At 48.5% G+C, this 22,002-nt stretch overlaps 4 protein-coding genes across 4 annotated transcripts; 2 read left to right on the top strand and 2 right to left on the bottom strand.

Moving 5' to 3' along the window:
* Nucleotides 1–122: 122 nt before the first annotated feature.
* On the top strand, nt 123–4,353 carry LOC117843619 (YTH domain-containing protein ECT4). Its single transcript, XM_034724269.2, has 9 exons — nt 123–240; nt 687–763; nt 865–988; nt 1,087–1,151; nt 1,364–1,822; nt 2,177–2,725; nt 2,830–3,042; nt 3,292–3,438; nt 3,719–4,353. Exons 1-9 carry the CDS (start codon nt 210–212, stop codon nt 3,935–3,937), a joined length of 1,884 nt encoding a protein of 627 aa, XP_034580160.1. The 5' UTR covers nt 123–209; the 3' UTR covers nt 3,938–4,353.
* Nucleotides 4,354–4,623: 270 nt separating this feature from the next.
* LOC117843620 (uncharacterized) lies at nt 4,624–6,886 on the bottom strand. The gene is made up of 7 exons (XM_034724270.2): nt 6,424–6,886; nt 5,940–5,994; nt 5,728–5,802; nt 5,550–5,641; nt 5,198–5,279; nt 5,016–5,099; nt 4,624–4,908 (listed from the first exon to the last, which is right to left on the bottom strand). Exons 1-7 carry the CDS (start codon nt 6,753–6,755, stop codon nt 4,789–4,791), a joined length of 840 nt encoding a protein of 279 aa, XP_034580161.1. The 5' UTR covers nt 6,756–6,886; the 3' UTR covers nt 4,624–4,788.
* Nucleotides 6,887–8,901: 2,015 nt separating this feature from the next.
* Nucleotides 8,902–12,939, top strand: LOC117846159 (2-oxoisovalerate dehydrogenase subunit beta 1, mitochondrial). Its single transcript, XM_034727273.2, has 13 exons — nt 8,902–9,337; nt 9,564–9,675; nt 9,912–9,947; nt 10,387–10,446; nt 10,762–10,819; nt 10,926–11,023; nt 11,304–11,393; nt 11,489–11,557; nt 11,635–11,721; nt 12,154–12,249; nt 12,369–12,446; nt 12,553–12,639; nt 12,722–12,939. Exons 1-13 carry the CDS (start codon nt 9,147–9,149, stop codon nt 12,755–12,757), a joined length of 1,098 nt encoding a protein of 365 aa, XP_034583164.1. The 5' UTR covers nt 8,902–9,146; the 3' UTR covers nt 12,758–12,939.
* A 5,787-nt stretch (nt 12,940–18,726) lies between these two features.
* On the bottom strand, nt 18,727–20,238 carry LOC117842499 (uncharacterized). Its single transcript, XM_034722970.2, has 5 exons — nt 19,895–20,238; nt 19,680–19,767; nt 19,532–19,602; nt 19,333–19,389; nt 18,727–19,200 (listed from the first exon to the last, which is right to left on the bottom strand). Exons 1-5 carry the CDS (start codon nt 20,036–20,038, stop codon nt 19,042–19,044), a joined length of 519 nt encoding a protein of 172 aa, XP_034578861.1. The 5' UTR covers nt 20,039–20,238; the 3' UTR covers nt 18,727–19,041.
* Nucleotides 20,239–22,002: the final 1,764 nt, after the last annotated feature.

The following is a 22,002-nucleotide window of genomic DNA, read 5'->3' as shown; positions in this document are numbered from 1 at the left end:
AAATATCCATCACCAATAATATTTTTCCTGTGAAAGAAGAGGAAAAAAAAGTATAGAGGCAGGAAGAGGATAATATAGAAGGCTAATAATGATAGGGGCGATCAGATCTGGGCCGCTAATTATTTAAGAGCGGCCTCTCGGTTCCCTCCCTCTCTTTTCCCCCCTCCCCGTCTTGCCCCCCACCCAAACCCTAGCAAGCCCCTCCCACCATGGCCGCCGCCGCCACCGCCGCCGCCGACCGTATCCTTAAACCCTACTGTGATTCCGCTCTTTCTCCGCCGCTCTCCTGTGTTTCTCGGTTCAGGGTTCTTGATTCTCGCGCGGATCTCGCGGTATCTGGCTTTCGCGCCTCCTTTGCTCTCGCGGTGTTTTTTGAGGGGTTTTGCTCATCGAAGGTTCGAATCTTTTGGGCCCTGTGCGTGGTTTGTTTCCGGGTGAGGCGGGGTGGTTGGGTCGTTTGATCCTCCGGTTCGTGTGGTTCGGAGCGTTCCTGGCCGTGGCGATTGAATTCGGGATCGATGTTCTAATGTTTGGTGAAGAAATGGATTTTTTTTTGGATGTTTGGGGCTATTGCCCTTTCGGTGATGTGATTCATGCGTGTTTCTTTGGTTGGAGCATGATTTGAGCGGTGAAATCCATTTCCCGATGCGTTTGCTGTTGGTTTCCCTTGACCTTTGTTCCTCCAGAGGCTACGGATTTGCTGCAGAAGCTGGCTCTGGACACGACTGCCGACGCCGGCGACGTCTTGACGACCAAGGAGAAGGTGAGTTTCCACGCGAGTTTCTCCGATCACTAACTGATCCTTGACTTGTGTGTGGGTGGATTGGAATTTAGGCTGGTTTGTTTGATGCGATGTTGTTTCAGGCTCCGGCGAAGGGCGTGGCGGCGGCCGTTGGGGGCCTGCAGCCGGGGGTGGAGACTCTACAGGTGCAGGACTACAAGGACGCAAGCATGTACTATGGTGCTTACCCGGCTTACGCCTATGGAGGTAATTGTCTTTTCGGCTCTTAGTGTTGAGTGCTTGAATTTGTAGTGAAACATTATGCAAACAGTTTGTTCATACTCTTGTTGTTTGATAATTTGCAGCATATGGTGGCTGGGGGGATTACTCCACATACTTGAGCCATGATGGAGCACAGACACCAACTTCTGTGAGTGAATCTTCTTTATTTGATTAGTTTAGGGACCTAAGGATCTGATTGTCATGTGTTTGGACTTTCAAATGCATTCAGATTATTGAATAGTCTTCTGGATTTTCATGTGTTCGAACTTTGGACTGAATTCAGTTGAACAATCTTCCTGATTTCCATGTGTTTGGGTGTAAATGGATTGGTAATAATACTATGTTCATTGAAATGTGTAGGGTGCTTATGCTGACATGTATTATGGCTATGCTCCATATGGTGTTTTGGGGCATGATGGTCAGATTTATGGGTCTCAGAATTACCAGTACCCATCGACATACAACAAGCAGCAGAATTCCACTGCTAAGCTGTCTTCCAATGTTAAAAGTGAAAAGCTAGCTCCATCACCACAAGCAGATGTTTCCACTAATGGCATCGACGGTGCCAAAAGTCTGAAAAATTCAAACCCATCCCTGAAGTCAGACCGGCCAGTTTCCAATGGCTCATATGGCCGATCTAATGGGCGTTCTGGCAGCTACCAGAACCAGACTAACTGGTCAGCATATCCATATTACAGTAGCGAGATGTTCTCTGACAAGCAGCAAAAACTTCCCAGCAATCGCAATTCGACTGCTTCCAATGCTAAAACCAAGGGGCAGTCTAGGAATCAAAACACAAGACAGTATCCTCATCTCATGGTAAGCTTTGTTGTTCTTGGTGTTTACTAAAATTGTTTTAGTTCAGTCCATTCAAGATAGAGTTGTTGTTCCATAGGCTGACTTTATTTTGGTTCAAATGTTTTATTGGTGTATTTCTGGTTAATCTTACTCATGAGCTTCTCTTGTTCTCGGTTAAGGTCTGTTAATTTGTTGGGTCGTGAATGCTCTTCCATGAGTCTGTTAGTTATCAGTGCGGGGTCAGCATTGCATTGAGTTGCACTGCCCTCTAGGTTCTGTAGTGGTTGTGTTTCCTGATCCAGTGATCCCAGGCAGCTGCTGGGATTTACTGTATTAGAGCTTACATAGTTCTAACCATAAGAGTATTTCTTGAAGGGCCTGCAAACACCAACTTCACCTATGGGATCCCCATCGATTTACTCAGCTAATGGAATATATGGGTACGATGGGAGCTCATATGGTGGCCTTTGGTATGGATCGCACATGTATAATTCTGGTTTATATGGTGGCTGGAATGCATTGTACGATGGAAAGTACAGGCCCAGAGGAAGAGATAACGGGTATTATTATTATGGCAATGGAAGCTTTGATGGTTTTAATGAGCTGAAAAGAGGACCAAGAAGTGGCCTCTACAAAACTCAGCAGGGGCTTGGAGCTACTACCGAAGTACCTGCAAAAGAGCAGGACGTTTCAGCTACTAATGGCTCACAGGCTGCCAAGGATCAGTATAACCGGGCTGACTTTGCGGAAACATACTCAGAGGCTAAATTCTTTATCATTAAATCGTACAGTGAGGATGACGTCCACAAAAGTATCAAGTACAATGTGTGGGCTAGCACTCCCAATGGTAATAAGAAGCTTGATGCCGCCTATCAAGAGGCTAAAGAAAAATCAAGTGAATCTCCTGTCTTCCTTCTTTTCTCTGTAAGTAATGCTTTTCTGCTTAGAGTAACTCTTGACTTATGATGCTCTTAGTAGTTTGAAATTATTCAACGTGCTTATGCTGGCAACATGTTCTCATTTTCCAGGTGAATGCTAGTGGTCAGTTTGTTGGCCTCGCTGAGATGGTGGGTCGTGTTGATTTTAACAAGACAGTGGAGCATTGGCAACAGGACAAGTGGACTGGTTGTTTCCCTGTTAAGTGGCACATTGTGAAGGACGTTCCAAACAGCTTGTTGAAGCACATCATTCTTGAGAACAATGAGAACAAGCCTGTGACAAACAGCAGAGATACACACGAGGTTAGAAGAATTGCTGGTTAATTTCTATTTGATTTTATCACCCCAATCTGGGGCCCACAACACATGTTAGAGCTTCATCATAGAAATTGAGTAGGCCAACCTATATTTTCATGCTGATGCTTGTTTCATTGCATGCTGAATAACACCAGCCAAAAATTAGCTCTAAATCAAATGCTTGGTACTTATTTACTTTTTGATTATTTGAATCTGGCTTCATTGGGTTTTGGCGTTCTTTTGTGGTGATCACAGGTGAAGCTTGAACCGGGCCTTCAAGTGCTTAAGATTTTCAAGGATCATGTCTGCAAGACATCCATACTGGATGACTTTGGCTTTTATGATAATCGTGAGAAGATGATGCAAGAGAGGAAAGCAAAGCAGCAGCAGTCGCTGAAGAAGGTATGGAGAAGTTTGCTTTGACTCTGCTTTGACTGATACTCTGTATATGGTTATACATTTCTTGTAACTGCATGTGCCCTGATGTGTTTTTGACAATTCTGGAATGCACATGTGTTGATATGAGTACATGAGCGTGTAACTTGAAATATTATTTTGCTTTCTTAGTTTCGATATGAAAGATAGTAACTTCTCAATGCATAATGTTTCTCAAATAAAAGGCTTGATCATTTATGACCCCACCATTATCACTTGATTAGCTGATACTATTGTGTGGTTCTAGGTCATCGATGTGAAGCTGCCTAATGCTGCTGATGCAGAGAAGAAAAGCCTCAAGGGGGAGACTGGATCAACTGAACTTACCAAGGTTGAGGTTGATGTCTTGAACAAAGAGCCTTCACTTGACAAAGCTGGAGAGAAAAATGATGCGATAGGAAATGGTGTTGCCCCAGAAGACCTGAAATCTGCAACCGAGAAGTTGGCAGATGCAAATGGCTGTTAATTTTTTTGTCATCAGCTCAGCCATTGCTGGTGGCATGGGGCGAAACCTAGGTTGTGGGGTTTGGGTTCGAGGCAATTCAAGATCCCATTAAGCTTATTTCTTGTCCCTGTTTCCCTTCTTCCCCATAGCTTGCAGTTAGGAGTATAGTTAATAGGAGCTAGAGGTTTAGCTAGTTGCTTGTGTTTGGTGATAGTTGTGGTCTGTGTTCTGGCGTACCAGGTATTTAGGAATAGAAGGATGATTAACTGGGTTTTCCAATGATGGATCATGGGTTTGAGGAGGTATTTTCATTTACTTTCTGCCTGTTTCTGAATTCAATTTCCTACCTCTAAATTCTGGACAAGTTTAGTTCTTTTTTAATGTTGGCTGGTGTAAGAACCTGAAATGACTCTGGGAATTCAATCTAGCAATTTACATATCGTCTGTTTATGTGAAAAATCATGGATGACAGTGCAAAATGTCTACAATTGTCTGCTCTCTTATTGTTGCCATCCGAAGTATTTTCACTATGGGTGCCTGTAAACTAAATGCTTGGTAATTTTGATATGATCTGTAATGTTTGCATATGGGCAGAGCATGTATTTTGATTAATAATGTTTCTGCACCAGCTCCCCACTGTAAGTTATTGCAAAACAGTCCTGTCATGGCCTTTATTGCAGACTGTTGTCATGTTCACTTGTACAGAATTTGTCATAGAACGGGCCATGAATATATTAGATTCAGTTTGATGTGCTACTGAGAATTATTGTCATGTACAGAAGTTACATAGGAAAGAGAATGTTGAGTCTTTTGGCTGTACAGCCTAGTAATATACAATGAGATGGCTGGTTGATATGGTCTGGAGCTCCTGGTCATGGAGACGGCCTAGCGAGGTACTGCAGCCACACTTCAGGCAACCCCTGGCTCCTCTTCATCGTCCTGAATGCGGATTTTGTCAAGGGCACTGCCAGAATGTCGTAATCCTTGGGCGCCTGCAGCGCAATTCACCAAGAATTATTGTTCATCCATGTTTACAGTTGGTTGCTGCCGATCAGAACCTTGGAGCGATCAGGATTCAGCAAGGTAGAACGTCACATACCCTGGGTAACTTGCGCAGCTTCATGTTTGCCTGCTCCAGTGTCTTCTGACCCTTCCTGGAGTTGCATCTTGAACAGGCAGTCACCTGAACAATTCAAATGAAACATGAACATTGTTTTCCCTTGATAGGATTCATAAACCCGGGTTAAATGAGCAGATAGTGGAAGTACTGGATTCGCATACCAAATTTTCCCATTCCCATTTACCACCACGTGAAATCGGAATAACATGGTCAATTGTCAAGTTGTCCCGAGAAGAGCAATATCTGCAGCGATTACGTGAATCAAATCTGAACACTAGAAGGGAAAAAAGAGAACTTCACACCCAATGCAATGTAAACACTAATCTTCCTCCCATCGAAAAATCATCTGTCTTTGTCCAGCAAAGTGCCGCAAATGACAAAATTAGAAGGAAAAAATAATGGAATACTTGAAAATTGAACAAAAATATCTTGTTCTGCGAAAAAACCTGTAAACGTTTGCAAATATGCCAAGAGAAATGCTAGTGAAAACTTGAGCAGTGATGCAGTACTTACTGACAGGTGAATTCATCCCTGTAAAGAATGTTTTTACGGCTAAGGCTCTGCTTGACTCTTCTTCTCTTCACAACCTGCAGAAGCTGTGGAACCTGAAGAACAACAGAGAAACATCACGGTAAGGATGATGCCAACAACTCAAGAAACAAAAGCCATAATATATATCACATACACACACCCTTAGAACTGCAGGGATGTAGAATGATCCGCTAGGCGAAGAGACCGTCTGATCGTAGTACTCCAGTACATCGGCCTGCATAGCTAACACAGTCATTGCATTACGTGTCGAAAATTGCAACAGAACAATGCACACAATTTGATTATAGTAGGGGTCTGAATGATGAACATGGAACAAAGATGAAGCATCTGGTGGTGATCAGGGAAGCTAACCTTCTCCATGAATTCCAGGCAGATGGCGCGCTTCCAGCAAACAACATTGACAGGCCTGCAGGCACAGTTTCAGAACTCTTCAGGATCACAGTGCAGAAATAACTCTGAAGTTATTCGTAAAACATAAAAGGCAGTAAATCGGTAACTTCTAAAGGAAGGACAGTGGAGCAAGAAAGGCCACAAAAGGGTAGAAGGAAAGTAGGAAACACTAGAACTGCAATCAACTTTAAACCATAGGAGATTAGGAGTTGATACTTTTGATACATGTTCAGAAGATTTCACAATTTTGATTTGCTACTTAAAGGCTATAATGACCCAAAAGTACTTTAGATGATTTTTGTGACCTATATTTTGCTGAAAATATTTAACTCTGGAGTCTGGACATGTCTGGTATGTGGACCCAGAAATTAAATGATGCAAATTATATCTCGGATGAAGATCAATTTGTGTGATAACCAAAAAAAAAATGTTGTACAACGGCTACCTGTAGGAGATATCAAGAACCAGGCCCCTGAACCCGGACAGCTCGTCGGCGGCGAACTCCTCCTCATCCCCGGCGTCCACGATCACCACCTCCGCGGCCTCCTCCTCCTCCTCCGCTTCGTCCTTGGTCGAGCTCCGCCCGCCGGCGGACCTGTTCTTCCCGCGCGCCCGCGCCAGCCACGCGGGCGCCGCGAGCCTTTTGCTGCCGGCGGTGCCACTGCTCCAGCACAGCACGCCCGGCATACCTCTCCCGCTCGGGCAGCCCGGCGGCCGGCCGAGCGGGCCGCGCACGTCGCGGCGGAACGCGAGCGGCGCCGCCACCTTGGCCGCCATTGATCTCGCGCTCGAGTGTGATCACGGGAGGCGAGTGGGTCGTTGAGCTTGTTTGATCTTTTTGTTGCCGTTTTGTTTGTTTGCTGGCTGGAAGGTAGGAGAGAGACTGAGAGAGAGCTTGGAATGGAGTGTGGGGGAGGTAGAATGCCCAGAGCCACTGGTTCTTGCGAGTGCATGCAAGAAATATCTTTTCTCTCTCCTAATTTTTTTTACCTGTTTTATGGCATTTTCCCTAGAGGAAAAAGTGCGGTTTTTCTTCACTCCCAAAACCAGGAAAATAAAGAGAAAACTACAGAATTTTGGCATTTCATAAGTCGCAAAGATTCCACTAGGATTCTATGATGCGTCTTGAATTAAAAAATGTTATGTTTTTTAAAGGAAAACTATTCCTTTTTTCATTCATTAGAGAGTGGTTTTGCATATAAAAGTGGGTCCTCATCCTATCTTTTTAGAGAAATAAGTTGTACATGTTAGACAGATCAACAAGTGGGAAAATGTTATGCTTGTGACAACCACCACCTAGCACTAGCAACGGATTCACAGCTCTGACAAACAGATCCCAACTACTCAAAAACTTAAAATCATCATCAGCCTATCGGCTTTAATTTATTAGGAAGTAGCAACCACATAATATAATTGAAGAAAAATGTGTACAACCGATTCATTCTTATATAAAGAAAAGAATAAGTAATCGGCTGCATCATTTTCTTTTATGTGTCTACCCATATATACTCAGCAACTAATTATGGGATACGAACAGGAGAAAAATTGATTATTACGTACAAATATCGAACATGCTTACTCTTATCATGAATATAGGTACATGTAGGTTTGTTCTAGTCAAACATTTTTAGCTTTTATTAGCAATATCTATAAAAAATACTATCTTAAATGAAATAAGTTATATATTTGAAAGAATTTTTTGACAGGATATTTGACAAAAATTGTCATAACAAATCTTGTAATGTCAATATTGTGTTGACAACCTATATAGAATTTTAGATATCGGTAATCAAATTAAAGATAAAAAGATTTATATTTATGATCGAACCTGATACTTGACGTATGTTTTAATTCTTTAAAAAAATATGTTTAAATAGTCTTATGGTGCGAGCTTGTTTAAAGGTTTAGTAAAATAATCTTGAAACCTGATCCAAGATGTTCAATGACCTATCTAAGGACACTTGTATGGTGTACTCACTTCAATAAAAAATGAATGTCGTTTTACAATTACTACCACCGGCAGTGGCGAGTTAAGAAGTGAAATTTTCTTTTGTTATAGGAAGGGGGGGGGGGGGGGGGGGGGGGGGTAAGGGGCCAACGCCCCCTTAAGCCATGTCAATTTCCATCTAATAATTTAAAACTAGTGCCCCACCTGACCACCGGCTAAACATATATAATGATATAGATAGAAAACGTATTTTGTGATACCTTATTTTGTAATAATACATTGCAAATGTAGTGGAACCTTGTAGAGTACCGATGTCTTGACCTTATGTATTTGAACCGAAGTTATTAGTATCCTAAATGGGTGTTAAAAAACACACATTAGTCAATGGGGCCAGAGCGACCACCTTAAAGATCTAAAAAAAAATATGAAGCTTCTGCTCAGGTGGAGCTGTGTATGATGTTTGTTTCTAAGCATTTAGTCATTAGTCTATGTTGATGCTTAGCAAAGGAATTATGAAATGTGAAAGATTCTAATTTAGAGAAAACATACTCCTAAAACATCAGTATGCTAGATTTTTTCCCCAAAATCTATAATACAAATTTTCAGCTCTACAACAGTATTTAGTGTGAATTGAGGTAACTCAATTGGTTACAAACTTACGATCCTTACGGTAACAAACATGTCTCATGTGGTCCTTGTAGTAGAACCTATTCGTTTACACGGGGCTCATATTTTATTTGAGATCAAGCTCGAAACACGCATACCATGCGATGCTTTCTAACACTAAAACCCTCCACTTGTACTTGGACTTAAAAGAAAAATGAAGTACAACAATCGGATCAGCTGAGCGTGATCCACATGACTCAAACGTGACTAGTCGAGGAAAAGGAACATGGAAGAAAACGTGACGATTTTACCGAGCAATAAAGAAATCAACAACGGTGATAGAATTGCTCCCATCCTCCTCCTCTCCTCTAGTAGGTCGGAGTTGGGAGTCCAAGGCGACAGGTACGAAAGCGAGCCGGCATGGGCGCGAGCTTATCTCTCCACGTCACTCGCAGCTGCGGGTCCAAGACGCACAGGCAGTAGCAGCAGGCTAGCACACTTGCACGCTCTAGTAGCAGCGTCGTGAGCTGCTTGCCCAAGAAATCGAATTACTCCCACTCCCGGCTGTCCGGAGAGCGCAGCTCAGCTCGGGGAGTCCGGTTCTTGGGGGGTCGATGGCCGCGAGGGCGCTGAGGGAGGCCGGGAGGAGGAGGGGCTGGGCGGCGGAGGTCGGGCGGCGGTGCTTCTCCGGCGGGAGCGCGGGGGCAGCGGTGCCGGAGCGGAAGGAGGGAGGGGGAGGGAAGTCGGTGAACCTGTTCACGGCCGTCAACCAGGCGCTCCACATCGCCCTCGACACCGACCCGCGGTGAGTGAGCCCGGCGGCGGCGGCTTCCCGATCCGCTCCTCTGTTCCTCCAGTTTCAGCTCAGCTCCCGGTTAAAATCCCAATCGATAACAGATAACCTGAACATCGGAGCATTCCAATTCACTTTTCGAAATGAAATCTCCTCCGTTCCAAAGTTCCAATCCGCCGTACCCAGGGGTGCTATGCACGCAGTTCAGTCAGCTGAATATGATTTTCGTTTCTGACAGTGCTTATGTCTTCGGAGAGGATGTGGGTTTCGGCGGCGTCTTTCGCTGCACAACGGGGCTCGCCGACCGGTTTGGCAAGAACAGAGTGTTCAACACGCCGCTATGTGAACAGGTGAGCCTTTTGCTTGGCATATTTGCTGACGCTTATGCCAATTTTACTGTACTATCTGAATATTCAGTAGCGAGATCAGGCTGAGAAGCCACTTATTTCTGGGAAGAATATCCCTATTCTTGATTCTAAATTGCTTTACTGAACTTTGATCTGTTTCGGTATTAGGGGCTGCATCTACCCTTAGTTATAACTTTTGTCAGTGCACCTTCATTTTACTGATCAGTTCTGCTCAACAGGGCATTGCTGGATTTGCTATTGGCCTAGCAGCAATGGTGAGTTCACACAATGTTTAACTCTTCTATGTAATGATTTCATGATAAACTGTATGAGGAACCCTCCTGAAATAATTGTATTTGTAAATTTAAACCACAACTTGTAACACAGAAGAAAGAGAGGACCCTTAACACGAACAAAGTACAAAAGAAATTAATTTATTCAATACTAGATAGTCCATGGTAGGTTTTGGGCCTCATGCAATGTTTCAATACGAATGCCTTGATAGTAAATAGTAATTATGGCATATAATATGTTGGAACCTGATTTCCTTTTGATATGACATCATCCTAGTTTGCTATGGCACTCGGTCAGGCTTGAGCTATCTGTATAAGTACAATTCACTTATTCTCTTCTAACTTCTTTGCATTAATATATGAATGAATAAAAATGAAACCATCTGAGACAAGCTTAAGCTCATTTACCTCTTTCTTGCAGGGTAATCGAGCTATTGCAGAAATCCAGTTTGCAGACTATATCTTTCCAGCCTTTGATCAGGCATGTCTCTGATTTTATTCAGTATTGTCTTGCCAACCATAGTTCTTTTTTGTCATTCTGGATGGTTACTAGTACATTCATAAACTTGCTCTGGTGGACCTCATGATACTATCTCCATCTCAGGAAGTGTATTGTCTTTTTTTTTTTGCTCCCAACAATTGTTGATGATTTTTCTTTTCAGAATCAAATCCTTTTTTCTGCAGAAGTTTTTGCAAGGCTTCATTTTAACTCTGTTGTTTATTTCCAATTTAAATTATTGCCCAATTCAATGCATATTTTTGTTTGATAACCTAATTCATACAACTTTTGTTGCAGATTGTCAATGAAGCAGCTAAATTCAGATATCGGAGTGGAAATGAATTTAACTGTGGAGGTATTTCTTTTCTCTAAACATTTTGAATGGTGTATCACCTTTTCAGGAATCAGATGGACTGCAAGTTTCATGCTGGATTCTGATTCAGAATATCTGTCTTTTCTAGGCTTAACAATTAGAACTCCTTATGGTGCTGTTGGGCATGGTGGTCACTACCATTCACAGTCACCAGAGGCTTTCTTCTGTCACGTTCCTGGACTCAAGGTTAAGTTTGCGGCTCTAGCATACTCCCTTCATGAACTACTATCCTTCTCCCAGAAAATGCCAAACCAACATTTTCCTGAATGTATACATCTTTGATATTCTTCTGAACATCTCTTCAACTGTGGCAGCAATACTTTGTTGCAGTTAAATTGTGACTGTTACTTTCTTGTCTTGAAAAAAATTGAAAATCTATGCCTCAGAATATTCTTCTTATGGGTGTACGTGTATCTAAGGTACATTTTACTATAGTCCTGCCTACTAAGAAAATGAAGTCTTTCAGGTTATCATACCACGAAGTCCACGCGAGGCTAAGGGATTACTGTTGGCTAGCATTAGAGATCCAAATCCAGTTGTATTTTTTGAGCCAAAGGTGGAGAAAATTTAGAAACTAAGTTCTATAACAGCACATCTGAATATCTGTTGTGCTTTGCTGAGACTAAAACTACCTTTCCTGTCTTTCTCTAGTGGCTGTATCGTTTGTCTGTTGAAGAAGTTCCTGAGGAGGATTATATGCTGCCCTTATCTCAGGCAGAAGTGAGTATATTTCTATCTCGTTATTGTATTGGTCATCATTAAATCCAAGTACTTATGCAACTTATATACTTATTAAGGTGATTAGGAAAGGAAGTGATATAACACTTATTGGCTGGGGAGCTCAACTTGCAGTGCTTAAAGAAGCTTGTGAAGATGCAGAAAAGGTCAGTTATTTCCACCTTATTATGATTTGGGTGAAGTCTAACAAAACCAAATATTCTGCTTTACTTTGTTTGGACTCAACCATGACAGAGAAAGACTATTGCTACTTGATTATATATGAACCATGTGCCATGGGAGTAGCACTGGATGAAACATCACATTGCTCATCTAGATTTTCCTTTTAGGCACTAATTCAGATCAGATTGGAACTTGAAATTGTGACCTGGCAATTCTGACGTAGTGATGTTGCCTGCATCAGTTCATGACGTGGTTCTTTTTTAAAAGAGAACTTAGTGACAAAATTAACTGCAAAAGATACTTTTGTTTTCCTTGTAGTTTCTTGATTTGTTTCTGTAAATTTTGATATCCATCTCTCCATGATGTTCCTCAGTTTTCCTTGGACTACAGCTGACACTGTAGTATATATATGGCAGGATGGGGTATCATGTGAGCTCATTGATCTGAAAACTCTGATACCGTGGGACAAGGAAACAGTAGAGGCCTCGGTAAAGAAGACTGGAAAGCTCCTCGTAAGTAGCTCCTTGCTCATGTTTATATTCACTATTTATCATTTAGGGAATAATAACTCCAAATCATTTAGGCAGTACATAAACTACTGCTAATATCCCCTCAAAAAATGCTGTAACAGGTTAGCCATGAGGCTCCAATCACCGGGGGATTTGGTGCGGAGATTGCTGCGTCTATCGCCGAGCGCTGCTTCCAAAGGGTAATATATCTTCAGATATCATGATTCAGTGGGGAAAAAAGAAAAAATGGTTGGTTACAAAATCTTGAAGCTCATCCGGTCACATTCCCGGATTGCTCTGTTGCAGCTAGAAGCTCCTGTGGCGAGAGTCTGCGGCCTCGACACTCCTTTTCCTCTCGTCTACGAACCATTTTACATGCCCACAAAGAACAAGGTAGGATCCTGATCACTGTGATCAGTAGCTTGCCGTACTTCGCTATGAAGCTGTAATGGCTAACCCTGGAAGTGTATCGCAGGTCCTGGACGCCATAAAGGCAACTGTAAATTACTGAAGTGCAGGACCAAGCTACTGCCGCACATTTTCCATGATTAGCAGACATAAAGCCTCTGTTCTTCGTTCTCATTCATATGTACATATGCACTCTCTACATTTCTGGTCAACATATTCATGGCCAAAAACAGCTTATTCAGTAATACCATTACAGCAATAAAGTTGCAAGAAGCAAATGTTCAATGCCTGGCTCCTATCAATCAGTATAGTTGAAATAACATTGGCGCCGTATCTTCTAGGACATAGCCTATTAGCCTCACCCACACACTGGCACACGTAGCATGGACTGAGATTTTTTACGGAGTCCTCTATAGAGCTGCAGAAGATGTGATGCCACCCTACTGTACGAAAGGCTCACACGTAGCCGCACGTCCACGCCGAGGACGCGGTCGAAGGCCTCGGTGGCGGTGGCGGCGAGGGACGGGTACTTGTCGTCGAGCACGCCGGCGTTGGCGACGAGGATGTGCGCACCGGCGGCGCTGAGCGCGGACCCGGGCGGCCGCGTCGAAGAGCGACCGCGCGCCGGCCTCGCCGGAGACATCTGGCCGCACGGACACGGCCCACGTCGCGGGGCAGCGATGCGGCGAGCGCGACGCGTAGCCCAGCACGAGGCTCGCCGCGATGCGCGCCCGATGCCCCGCGAGCACCGGTCACTATGGCCACGCGCCCCGCCAGCGGCTGTGCTGAGGCCTCCGCCTCGGCGTCGGCGGCGGCAGCTACGGCGGCGATGTCAGCGTCTGCCTCGGCGTCGCCGGCAGCTCGGGCAACGCAGGCTACGGGCCTAAGCAAGGTGATGGGCTCAGGGAACCGGGCCTTCACTTGGCGGGGCCCAAACTAGCGCTCACGCTACAGCCCGCCAGGTCCGATCCCAGCCGTGGAGACGCCATCCTACGGCTCAAAATCACTCCAGCCCGGACGGTAAATGAAATACCGTCCCCCCGGACGGTGAACGAGATACCGTCCGCCCCCTGGGTCGGTCGGGGACGCCAGCGCACGCTGCCGCGGCACGACGGCGGCGCGTTCTCCTCTGCTCCGCGCACGTCTCTCCCTCTCCGGCCACCCGATCCGCTCTCAGGCGCCGGCGGCGACGTCAAGCGCTGCCATTCCAAGCGCATCCTCGTGCTCCTCTCCTCCACCGGCGAGCCAGCCGGCGGCGCGGTCAACGCCAACTCCTCATTCCCTTTCCCGCAGCCCGTCGGCGACGCGGCGCTCGACGGCGTCGACTTGTACATCGACCAGGGCGGCACGGAAGAATACGACGAGCTGGCCAGGCGGCTGTTCAGCCAAACAAGCAGTACCGCGCGGCAGGCTCGGGCGTGACGCTGACGGCGACGTACGGTGCGGTGCGCGTAACCGGACCCGCCCATGGCGGCGGCGCTCGAGACGGGGGGCTCTTCGCCCGCATCCACTTCCGGCTGTACGGCGGCGACCTGCGGTGCGAGTGGGGGCTGTTCGGCTCGTGGAACAAGTGAGCCAGGAACGGAGCAGAGGAGGTGTTCCCGAGCGAGGCTCCCTCATCTGGTGACCAGTGGCCCTTGATAGCATGCACGATTCCAGCAGACTGCGGGGAAGGGAGGGAGTAGTTGGCGCTGCCCGGCGCCCGCGCCGCCGGCTGGCCCGCCGATGGAGGAGAGGAGCACGAGGATGAGCTTGGACTGGCAGTGCTTGATGTCGTCGCCGGCGCCTAAGAGCGGAGCAGGTGGCCGGAGATGGCAAGCAGTGCGCGGAGTATAGGAGAACGCCACGCCAACGCGGGCGCCGGCGTCCACCGACCGACCGAGGGGGCGGACGGTATTTCGTTCACCGTCCAGGGGGGACGGTAAATCGTTTACCGTCCGGGCTGGAATGATTTTGAGCCGTACGATGGCGTCTCCATGGCTGGGATCGGATTGGGCGGCGTCGAAGAGCGACCACACGGCGCGCGGCAGCGACGCGGCGGCCTCGTCGGCGCGCGACGCGTACCCCAGCACGAGGCTCGCGCCCGATGCCCCGCGACGCTCTCTGGTCACAATGGCCACGCGCCCCGCCAGCGGCGGCGGCGGCGATGTCAGCGTCTGCCATTCTATCTGGTGCGCGTGCGCGTCCAGTCCAAAGCTTTGCGCTACCCATACCTGCCATTCTATGGTGATGCGTCCACGTCTCGTCGTGCTTTCGGGATTTGCGTCCAACAGAGCACGAGTGCACGACGTGGTGACGGTGGGGACCTAGCACCGCCGAGACAACAAACAAGTCTCTCTCGTGACGCAGGCGGCGGCTGCGGGTGCCTCGCCGGCGCTCTTAGTGTTTACTCTGGAGCATTTTCCTCTTCCTGGCCTCGCTTGCCTGCTCGCTGCTCGCCGCTCGCCGGCGGGTGGCCTTGCCGCCGGACACGGCAATCAGGGCGTGGACGGTCGACGCTCCCATGGCGAATTGGATGCGTTTTGTTCTTCCATCGCTATCAGCACGCCATCGTATGGATCTCCTCGTCGGGCAAGGGAACGTGGACGGGGACCTCGCGCGACGTACGCTCCGGCTCCGCGAGTTCTGGACGCTCGCGCGCTCGACGTCTCGTGCTGGGCGCCCGCGCTCTGCACGGGCGCGCACATCGTATGAAGCCCGTCGTCCAGGGCAACGTGGACAGGGCCTTCGCCAAGCTCTCGCTCGCCTCGACGTTCGCGCTCGCGTTAAGAGACGTGGGTACCTGGTACGTGCCGGGCAAAGGCATACATTCTATAAGAGATGTGCTCAAACTATGTACCATGCAAAAATGAAACTCGATATAAAATGTGATGTGTAACGAGACAGAATTAAACTCGAAAGTATAGTAATATTTATGCGTTCTAACTATTTTTCTCAATTTTTATCTGCGTACACCGAGCAGCTTAGGATTATATTGAGTAGCGGTGTTATTGTTTCTTTTTTCCCCTTTTTTCTTTTATTGGTTTTCACATAATTCTTCCCATCTACTATCGAAAAGTGTATGCTTTGCGACACGGTGGGCAGCAATCCATTTTACTCTGCTCACCTATCCACTTTGTCTACTTAATCCCAAACAAAATTTTGGCTCACTTTACTTTCCTGAACTATTTTATTTGTCCAATCTACTCTCTCTTTTTTATTTTTTCGTGTATGAGTTAAATTTTGAGTTCAAATTTTGTGAGCATATACAAAACACGATGCCTTATGTTAGAAAATTATACTATAAATTTTTTATGGTTATTTTCATAGGTTAGGAATATTTAATATGAAATTAATCTTAGATATACAAAATTGTACGAAAAGTAATCATAAAAAATTCTAATGTATTTTTCTAACGCATCATGTTATAAGCCAACTGATAAAAATTGAAATTAAAATTCAATTTGTACGTGAAGAAAAAAAAAGAGAAATCTAATTAGGGGTAGATTGGATCAAATGAAATAATTTGGGATTACTTAGAGGTTAAGTGGACAAAGTAAATAGACGAGGGGAATAAGGTATCTCTCGATTAACGACGGGCACCTGCAGTTCGAGACACATTATTTCTGGAAGTTCCTCGTCCAAGTTCCAATATTGTCCTCTTCCAAATGAGTTCGCGGTGGATAACTGGACATATGACCCATGGATCAATGGTGCAAATCCCCTCCTGAACCGAAGAATTGCTTTGAGCGGCACACTGATGAGCACCCGACAATCCGTGGCCCTGGCGGAAACAACAGGCGCACACCGCAAAACGGAGCAGAAAAATAGTAAAGCGCGCGAGGTGGATCGCACATGGATTGCAAAGCTCGCATTCACATGGACAGCAACGTCATGCGGGCTCGGCTTGCAAAATCGGGCGCGTCAATTTCCCCCAAAAGTTGGACAGACGCTTGGCAAAAATTGCAGTAGAAACCAAGTGCGACGTATATACGGCACGCATCACACGTCAGCTGCTGTTCCGGAACGGAGGAGATCGACGTCAAGGGAGAGCCCTAGTGACTATTTTTTCGGTACCTGCCGGTGATGACGGCGGCGGCGGCTCCGGTGGCATCAGCATCTCGGCGACGGCGCAACTTGCCGCTGGCGGACAAGGGCAGGAGGATCGACCCGACTTTACCAAATCGGGGCTATGATGACGCCAAAACAGAGAGGGTGGAATACTACTCCGGATCCCCTGTTTCTTTCAGTCCGTTCATTCATTCAGTGTGAGGACAGTGCCGGCCGGACTGTTCCAGCCGAGCAGATATTTTTCTCTCACGTACACGGATACTTCAGGAAGGAAAGCACTGGTGTCACACCACTCAATAAACAAAGCCTGAGACCGCGTTCTCGTCTTCTCGACGTCCGTGACCGTGTCGCGGCACCGCAGGAGCCATGAGGTTAACGGATTCAAGAACTGGCCTCGTAGCCAGCCGAGCTGTCGGGGTAAGAAAGAAGGAACTATCTCGAGCCAGAGTCAGGTGGCCGCGGCCCGTAACCCTCCGCCTGCTCCATCGCTTTCGGAAGCGGACAGGGACCATGAGCGCATCCCTCTCCTCCATTCGTGAAGACTTTTCTCTGGACCACGGCACCCGCCCCTCCTCTAGTCCTCCATGGCCGCCCTCGCCACCACAACCCGCGCCGCTCGATCGGGTGAAATGCCTTGCACCGAACGCTCCAGACTCGAGCCCTCCACGCCTAACGATCAACGGTGGGTGGAGAAAAATCCTCTGGTTCAGATGACTACAGATGGTCAGATGGGCCGCCCAACACTAACCCGTTTTGGCCCAATCCGAATAGACCAAGCAGCGGCACCTCCCGGCCACGGTAGGTGCACCCCTGCCCCGTGGCGGAGCGGAGGCGTGAGGGGAGGGGGGGCCGTGGTGGCGTCACATGATGGAGGGGTGGCGGACCGACGGTGGAGGCATCGGGAGAGAGGGAGGGAGCTAGGGAGGAGCGGCAGCTGCTGTTGGGGGAGGGGGAGGAGGGTAAAGAGTTAGATTTTTTGTTTTATATACTGGACTCCCCAACAGTGCGATCCAACGGTTGGGAAGGGGAGCATCAGCTCATCCAACGGTTGGGAGGAGGGTCGCTAGGGCATCGGGCTAGCATCGGGCTGACCCAAAAATCATGCTGAGCCCGTGCTGGCCCAGCGTGCCAGGGAGGCAGCCCAGACCCGGCTCGATCCGGGTTGGTCCAAGCACTATTCGTCTCGTGCCGGGTCGTGCTAGTGCTGAGCTTTTTAGTGTCGGGTATCGAGCCGTCCAGTAAACCTGACCCATCTAGCCATCTATACGGACGACGACTTGGCCTGGCTGCTCCCGGCAACCTGTAGAGGAAAAGGGCAGGCGCAAGTGGCCCTGATGATGGATGGCGCTGCACAACCAGGCGATTTTCCTAGCACCAAACACTACTCAGTATAGGCTGCAAAGCCGTTTCGCTTTCGTTCGTACGCGTTGCAGATCCAGGAGGGCTCCAGAACGTCGGCCGGCCGTGCCCAGGGGCGGATCCGGGGGGGGGCTAGGGGGCTGCAGCCCCCCGAGAACCCGATTTTACCTGTTAAATACTGTAGACAAAACCTCAAATCACCATTAATTTCTAGCTCTACCCCTTAATCTCTACTATTTAACCCCTCGAGGTGTTCATCCTGTTTCCGGCCCTGGCCGTACCCATCGCCGCTGATCTTGACGCCGACGTGCGTGCCCAAACAAGCCGCGGATCTCCGACGTTGCGATGACACATGAAGGGTATGGTACAAGTGAGCGTTCCAACTGCATAGTACATCCTTGGCCAAAACTAGAAGCATCACCCAGCGGCATACTTGTGACACGGGAACAGTTGGAGCCACGCCGGCTGTCCCGCACAGGACAAGATCACAAGAGCGCCAGGCACGAGGGCTCCTTTCTAGTTACCGGAAGACGCCATCGTTGCCAGCTGGTCGGCGCCGGTGGCCATTAACGAATCCGAGAATTCACCGGAGACGGTAGCACACGACACGCAGCGAGGATGACAGCACACCACTGAGTGGGATGGAACGCGACGCGGAAACCGTAGTAAAAGAAGAGTCAAAGAATTCCAGTGACAATTGGGGCACGAAATGTGGACGAGATAACAATCGGAGTCCCCGGCCACGCGTCCGCCAGCTTCTTCTTGCGGCGGCGGCGCGGCCGGAATCGAGCGGCGCCCGACCCCCAGCAGGCCCAATCCCACACAATCGACTGCTACCGTCAATCCTCATCAGATGGCACCGACTTCGCAATCCATTTTTATTCTTCCTTTCTTCTTTTCCAGAGCTTCCCGTTGCTTCGCTGGCTGATCTTTCCCTCTGGTCGGCTCGCGTGTACATCTCGTACACCGGCGCGCCGGTCACCTGCGCTGCTGCTGCGGGTACGGCGCGACGCGCGTCCGCCGCGCCCCGTCCGGCGGCACGCGCCCGCCCACGCCTACGCCGCCGCCGCGGCTCCCCTCGTCGCCCTTCACGATGTCCTCCAGCATCTTCTGCAGGTCCTCCAGCGTGTCCGGCTTCTGCACGGCGCCGCCGGGAGGGAGGAAGAGAGAGAGAGGGCATCATCACCGGTGAGAAAGCGCGTGTAACAGAGCACAATTGCGACTGGGATTACGATTAGTTTAATCCTAGCGGTTGGTGGTTGCGCCTACCTCGTTTTTCACGTTATCCATCATCACCAGCATCTCCTGCATGAAGTCGGAGAAATCCTGGCCGTCCGAAAACAGAGCAGGCAATTTGTTTTATTTTCAGGTGTATGGTACAAAATATTCGCACACAAAATAGTTGCCGACGAGACAATAGGCAAGGAGAGAAGAAAAGAAACGGAACAGAGAGGCTTGGCTGCTTCACCTGGTCGTCGGCGTCCAGGGGATCGAAGAGCCCGGCGTCGTACATGGCCTTCTTCCCCTTGTCCGACAAGACTGCGCCAAACGAACAATTCGATCAAATCCCGTGCAGCCAAGCCGCGGCGGGGCAGAGCAAACGTGTGCGGCCTTACCGGAATAGGCCTCCTGGATCCGCTGGAACCGCCGCTTGGCCTCGCCGGCCGCGCCGGGGTCGCTCGCCCACCGGTCCGGGTGCCACTTCTGCGCGCCCACGGCAAGAGATCGGAACGGGTCAGCGTGTCTGTTCGGGAAACCGAAACAGAGACGGAAAGCCCAATCAATCACCGGCGGCGCGCTCGCGCGCATGCACAGGGGACGGGGAACTCACCATCGCGAGCCTCCGGTAGGCGGTGCGGATGTCGGTGGCGGAGGCGTTCTTGCGGATGCCGAGCAGGGCGTAGTAGCAGCACGCGGACGCGCCGCCGCCGCCGCCGGAGGCATTGCCGGATCCGGCCCCGGCTCCGGCGTCCATGGGAAGGCCCAGCAGCAGGCGGACGGCGCGGGGCGACGCGGCAGCGCTACAAAGGCATCGAATTCGGGAGGGAGACGAGCGATGGGTGGATGGATTCAAAGGGACGCTGGAAAAGTTTTTATTCGCGGGGAGGGCGTGAGAAAAATATCTCTCTCTAAATAGAGAGGGAGTGTGGTTTTGCCTTTTTGGTCGTCGGGGGTTGGGGTCAGTGAAGGTTCCAGAGCTCGTTGCCGAGGCGAGATATTTTCGAGCGCCCGCTCCGGGCTTCGCCACCGGAGTTCGCGCCTATTTACCAGATTGGGATCCCTTCCGATTGCAGTTGTCCATTTGGGCCGCCCGGCCCAGTCCGGCAAGGCCCGTTATTTTTCATGCTGGGCTTGGCCCGTCACAACGGCCCCGTCATGTCGTGCCGTGCCGTGCCGGCCCACGGGCCGCACCGTTGGCCCAAGTACGGGCTTGCAAGGCCTTTTTCGTGCTGAGCCGGCCCGTAAAGCACGGCCCGCCCCATACCGCCACGGAGGAGAAGGGCATGGCAACAAGCGGTGGGGGTACGGGGCGACCGCCACGGAGGAGAAGGGCATGGCAACAAGCAGTGGGGGTAAGGGGCGACAAGGCTGGGAGGCAACAAGCAGGAGGGGAGGCGGAGGTTGAAGAGGAAGGGGAGCGAAAGGGGTGTTTGAGTGGAAGAGGAGGATGGCAAGGAGCGGACCGTGGGTGAGATGGTATATTGGGGTGGATAAGGTTGAGTGGTTAACGGGTCATTTCGGGCCGGCACCCTAAAATTGTGCCAGGCTGGGCCGCCCGTCATGCCGGGGTGGCGGCCCACGCCCGGCATGAGCTATCGGGCTGGGTCAGCACGGGCTCGAAGAACTTCGTGCTAGACCGAGCTAGCTTGGGGGCAAAAAACAGGCTCAGTGCTGGACTAACGGGGAGCAGGGGGCATGGACATCTATACTTCCGTTGTGGGAATCTTGCCTTCTATAGAGGTTGTATCATTGTATGGCCTAGATGATTCGTTATCGGCCATCAAGGTTGGGCCGGCGATGTTTTGTTTGGGCCACAGAGATGTTTTGTTTGGGTCAGAAGTAGGCTGTGATTGTTTTTCTTTAAAAAGAAGTAGGCTGCGGTTTCCTGAATCAAACCTCCCCAATTTCTTTTGAAAATTTGAAGTCCTTGAGATGTGTAAAATTTTAAGGTACCTTAGATCTAGCAGATCTCAAATCAAACAATGGTATACTAGAGTCGCTGAACGAGGCATGCTGAAGCTTTGGCTGATTAGCTTTTGCAGCATGACAGGTCAGCTATTCAGGATAAGATATCCACACTGAATACTAAAATCCTGTTACCAACTGACGTATTTTGCATCTCCACGCAAAGAGTGCCCAACCAAACTAGGCGGTCAAGGTCATCACCAAATATTCAGACTTCAGACATAGTCACAGGCTCACATATCAATATGTCTCATTTGTCAAAACCACCTAGTATTGCAAGTTTTCCTGAACCATAGCTGCCAAGCTGTGGAGAAATCTTGGAGTCCCAGAAATCAAACACTTTTAAAAGGAGCATATGGCATGCTTGCAGTGTAGCATTGCATGTTCAGGACATCGTCAAACAAGCTGAAGGCATCCAAGAGCATTCCGCAAAACGCATGAAAATGCAGACTTTTCATAACAAAAAATAATCAAAGAAACCAGAACCGGGAAAGTGCAGAACGTTTATATAACAATAAATACCAATCAGAGATAGCCTTGCGAACGGTACGCATTCAGTAATGTATGACATAGAAACTAGTCTTATGCAGTTGATGCTTCAGGTACATGGAATGACGTTTATGGACTACAGTTACACAAACACGATGGATGAACTTTTTTAAAAATGAAAAATCCATGGGTGAACTGCATTGAGATTTAGACAAAATTAGGATAACCCAGCATACCATTTTCCATATAAAGCTTTTTCGTACC

This window comes from Setaria viridis, chromosome 2, assembly GCF_005286985.2.
Source record: "Setaria viridis chromosome 2, Setaria_viridis_v4.0, whole genome shotgun sequence".
Taxonomy (NCBI): Eukaryota; Viridiplantae; Streptophyta; class Magnoliopsida; order Poales; family Poaceae; genus Setaria; species Setaria viridis.
The sequence above is the reverse complement of the archived record's forward strand: the minus strand, read 5'-3'. Positions and strand labels throughout refer to the sequence as shown.

Bases quoted from the DNA above. Each gene is read 5' to 3' on its own strand.
- LOC117843619 (XM_034724269.2), top strand. From the start codon at position 210: ATGGCCGCCGCCGCCACCGCCGCCGCCGACC. The intron at 2,726-2,829 runs GTAAGTAATGCT...CTCATTTTCCAG, and splicing joins CTGTCTTCCTTCTTTTCTCT to GTGAATGCTAGTGGTCAGTT. The intron at 3,043-3,291 runs GTTAGAAGAATT...TGGTGATCACAG, and splicing joins ACAGCAGAGATACACACGAG to GTGAAGCTTGAACCGGGCCT.
- LOC117843620 (XM_034724270.2), bottom strand. From the start codon at position 6,755: ATGGCGGCCAAGGTGGCGGCGCCGCTCGCGTTCCGCCGCGACGTGCGC. The intron at 5,100-5,197 runs GTATGCGAATCC...TGAATTGTTCAG, and splicing joins AATGGGAATGGGAAAATTTG to GTGACTGCCTGTTCAAGATG. The intron at 4,909-5,015 runs GTATGTGACGTT...ATTGCGCTGCAG, and splicing joins AGCTGCGCAAGTTACCCAGG to GCGCCCAAGGATTACGACAT.
- LOC117846159 (XM_034727273.2), top strand. From the start codon at position 9,147: ATGGCCGCGAGGGCGCTGAGGGAGGCCGGGAGGAGGAGGGGCTGGGCG. The intron at 10,820-10,925 runs GTATTTCTTTTC...TGTCTTTTCTAG, and splicing joins AAATGAATTTAACTGTGGAG to GCTTAACAATTAGAACTCCT. The intron at 11,394-11,488 runs GTGGAGAAAATT...GTCTTTCTCTAG, and splicing joins TTGTATTTTTTGAGCCAAAG to TGGCTGTATCGTTTGTCTGT.
- LOC117842499 (XM_034722970.2), bottom strand. From the start codon at position 20,038: ATGGACGCCGGAGCCGGGGCCGGATCCGGCAATGCCTCCGGCGGCGGC. The intron at 19,768-19,894 runs GTGAGTTCCCCG...GTGGGCGCGCAG, and splicing joins CCTACCGGAGGCTCGCGATG to AAGTGGCACCCGGACCGGTG. The intron at 19,390-19,531 runs GTGAAGCAGCCA...TCGGACGGCCAG, and splicing joins CCCTGGACGCCGACGACCAG to GATTTCTCCGACTTCATGCA.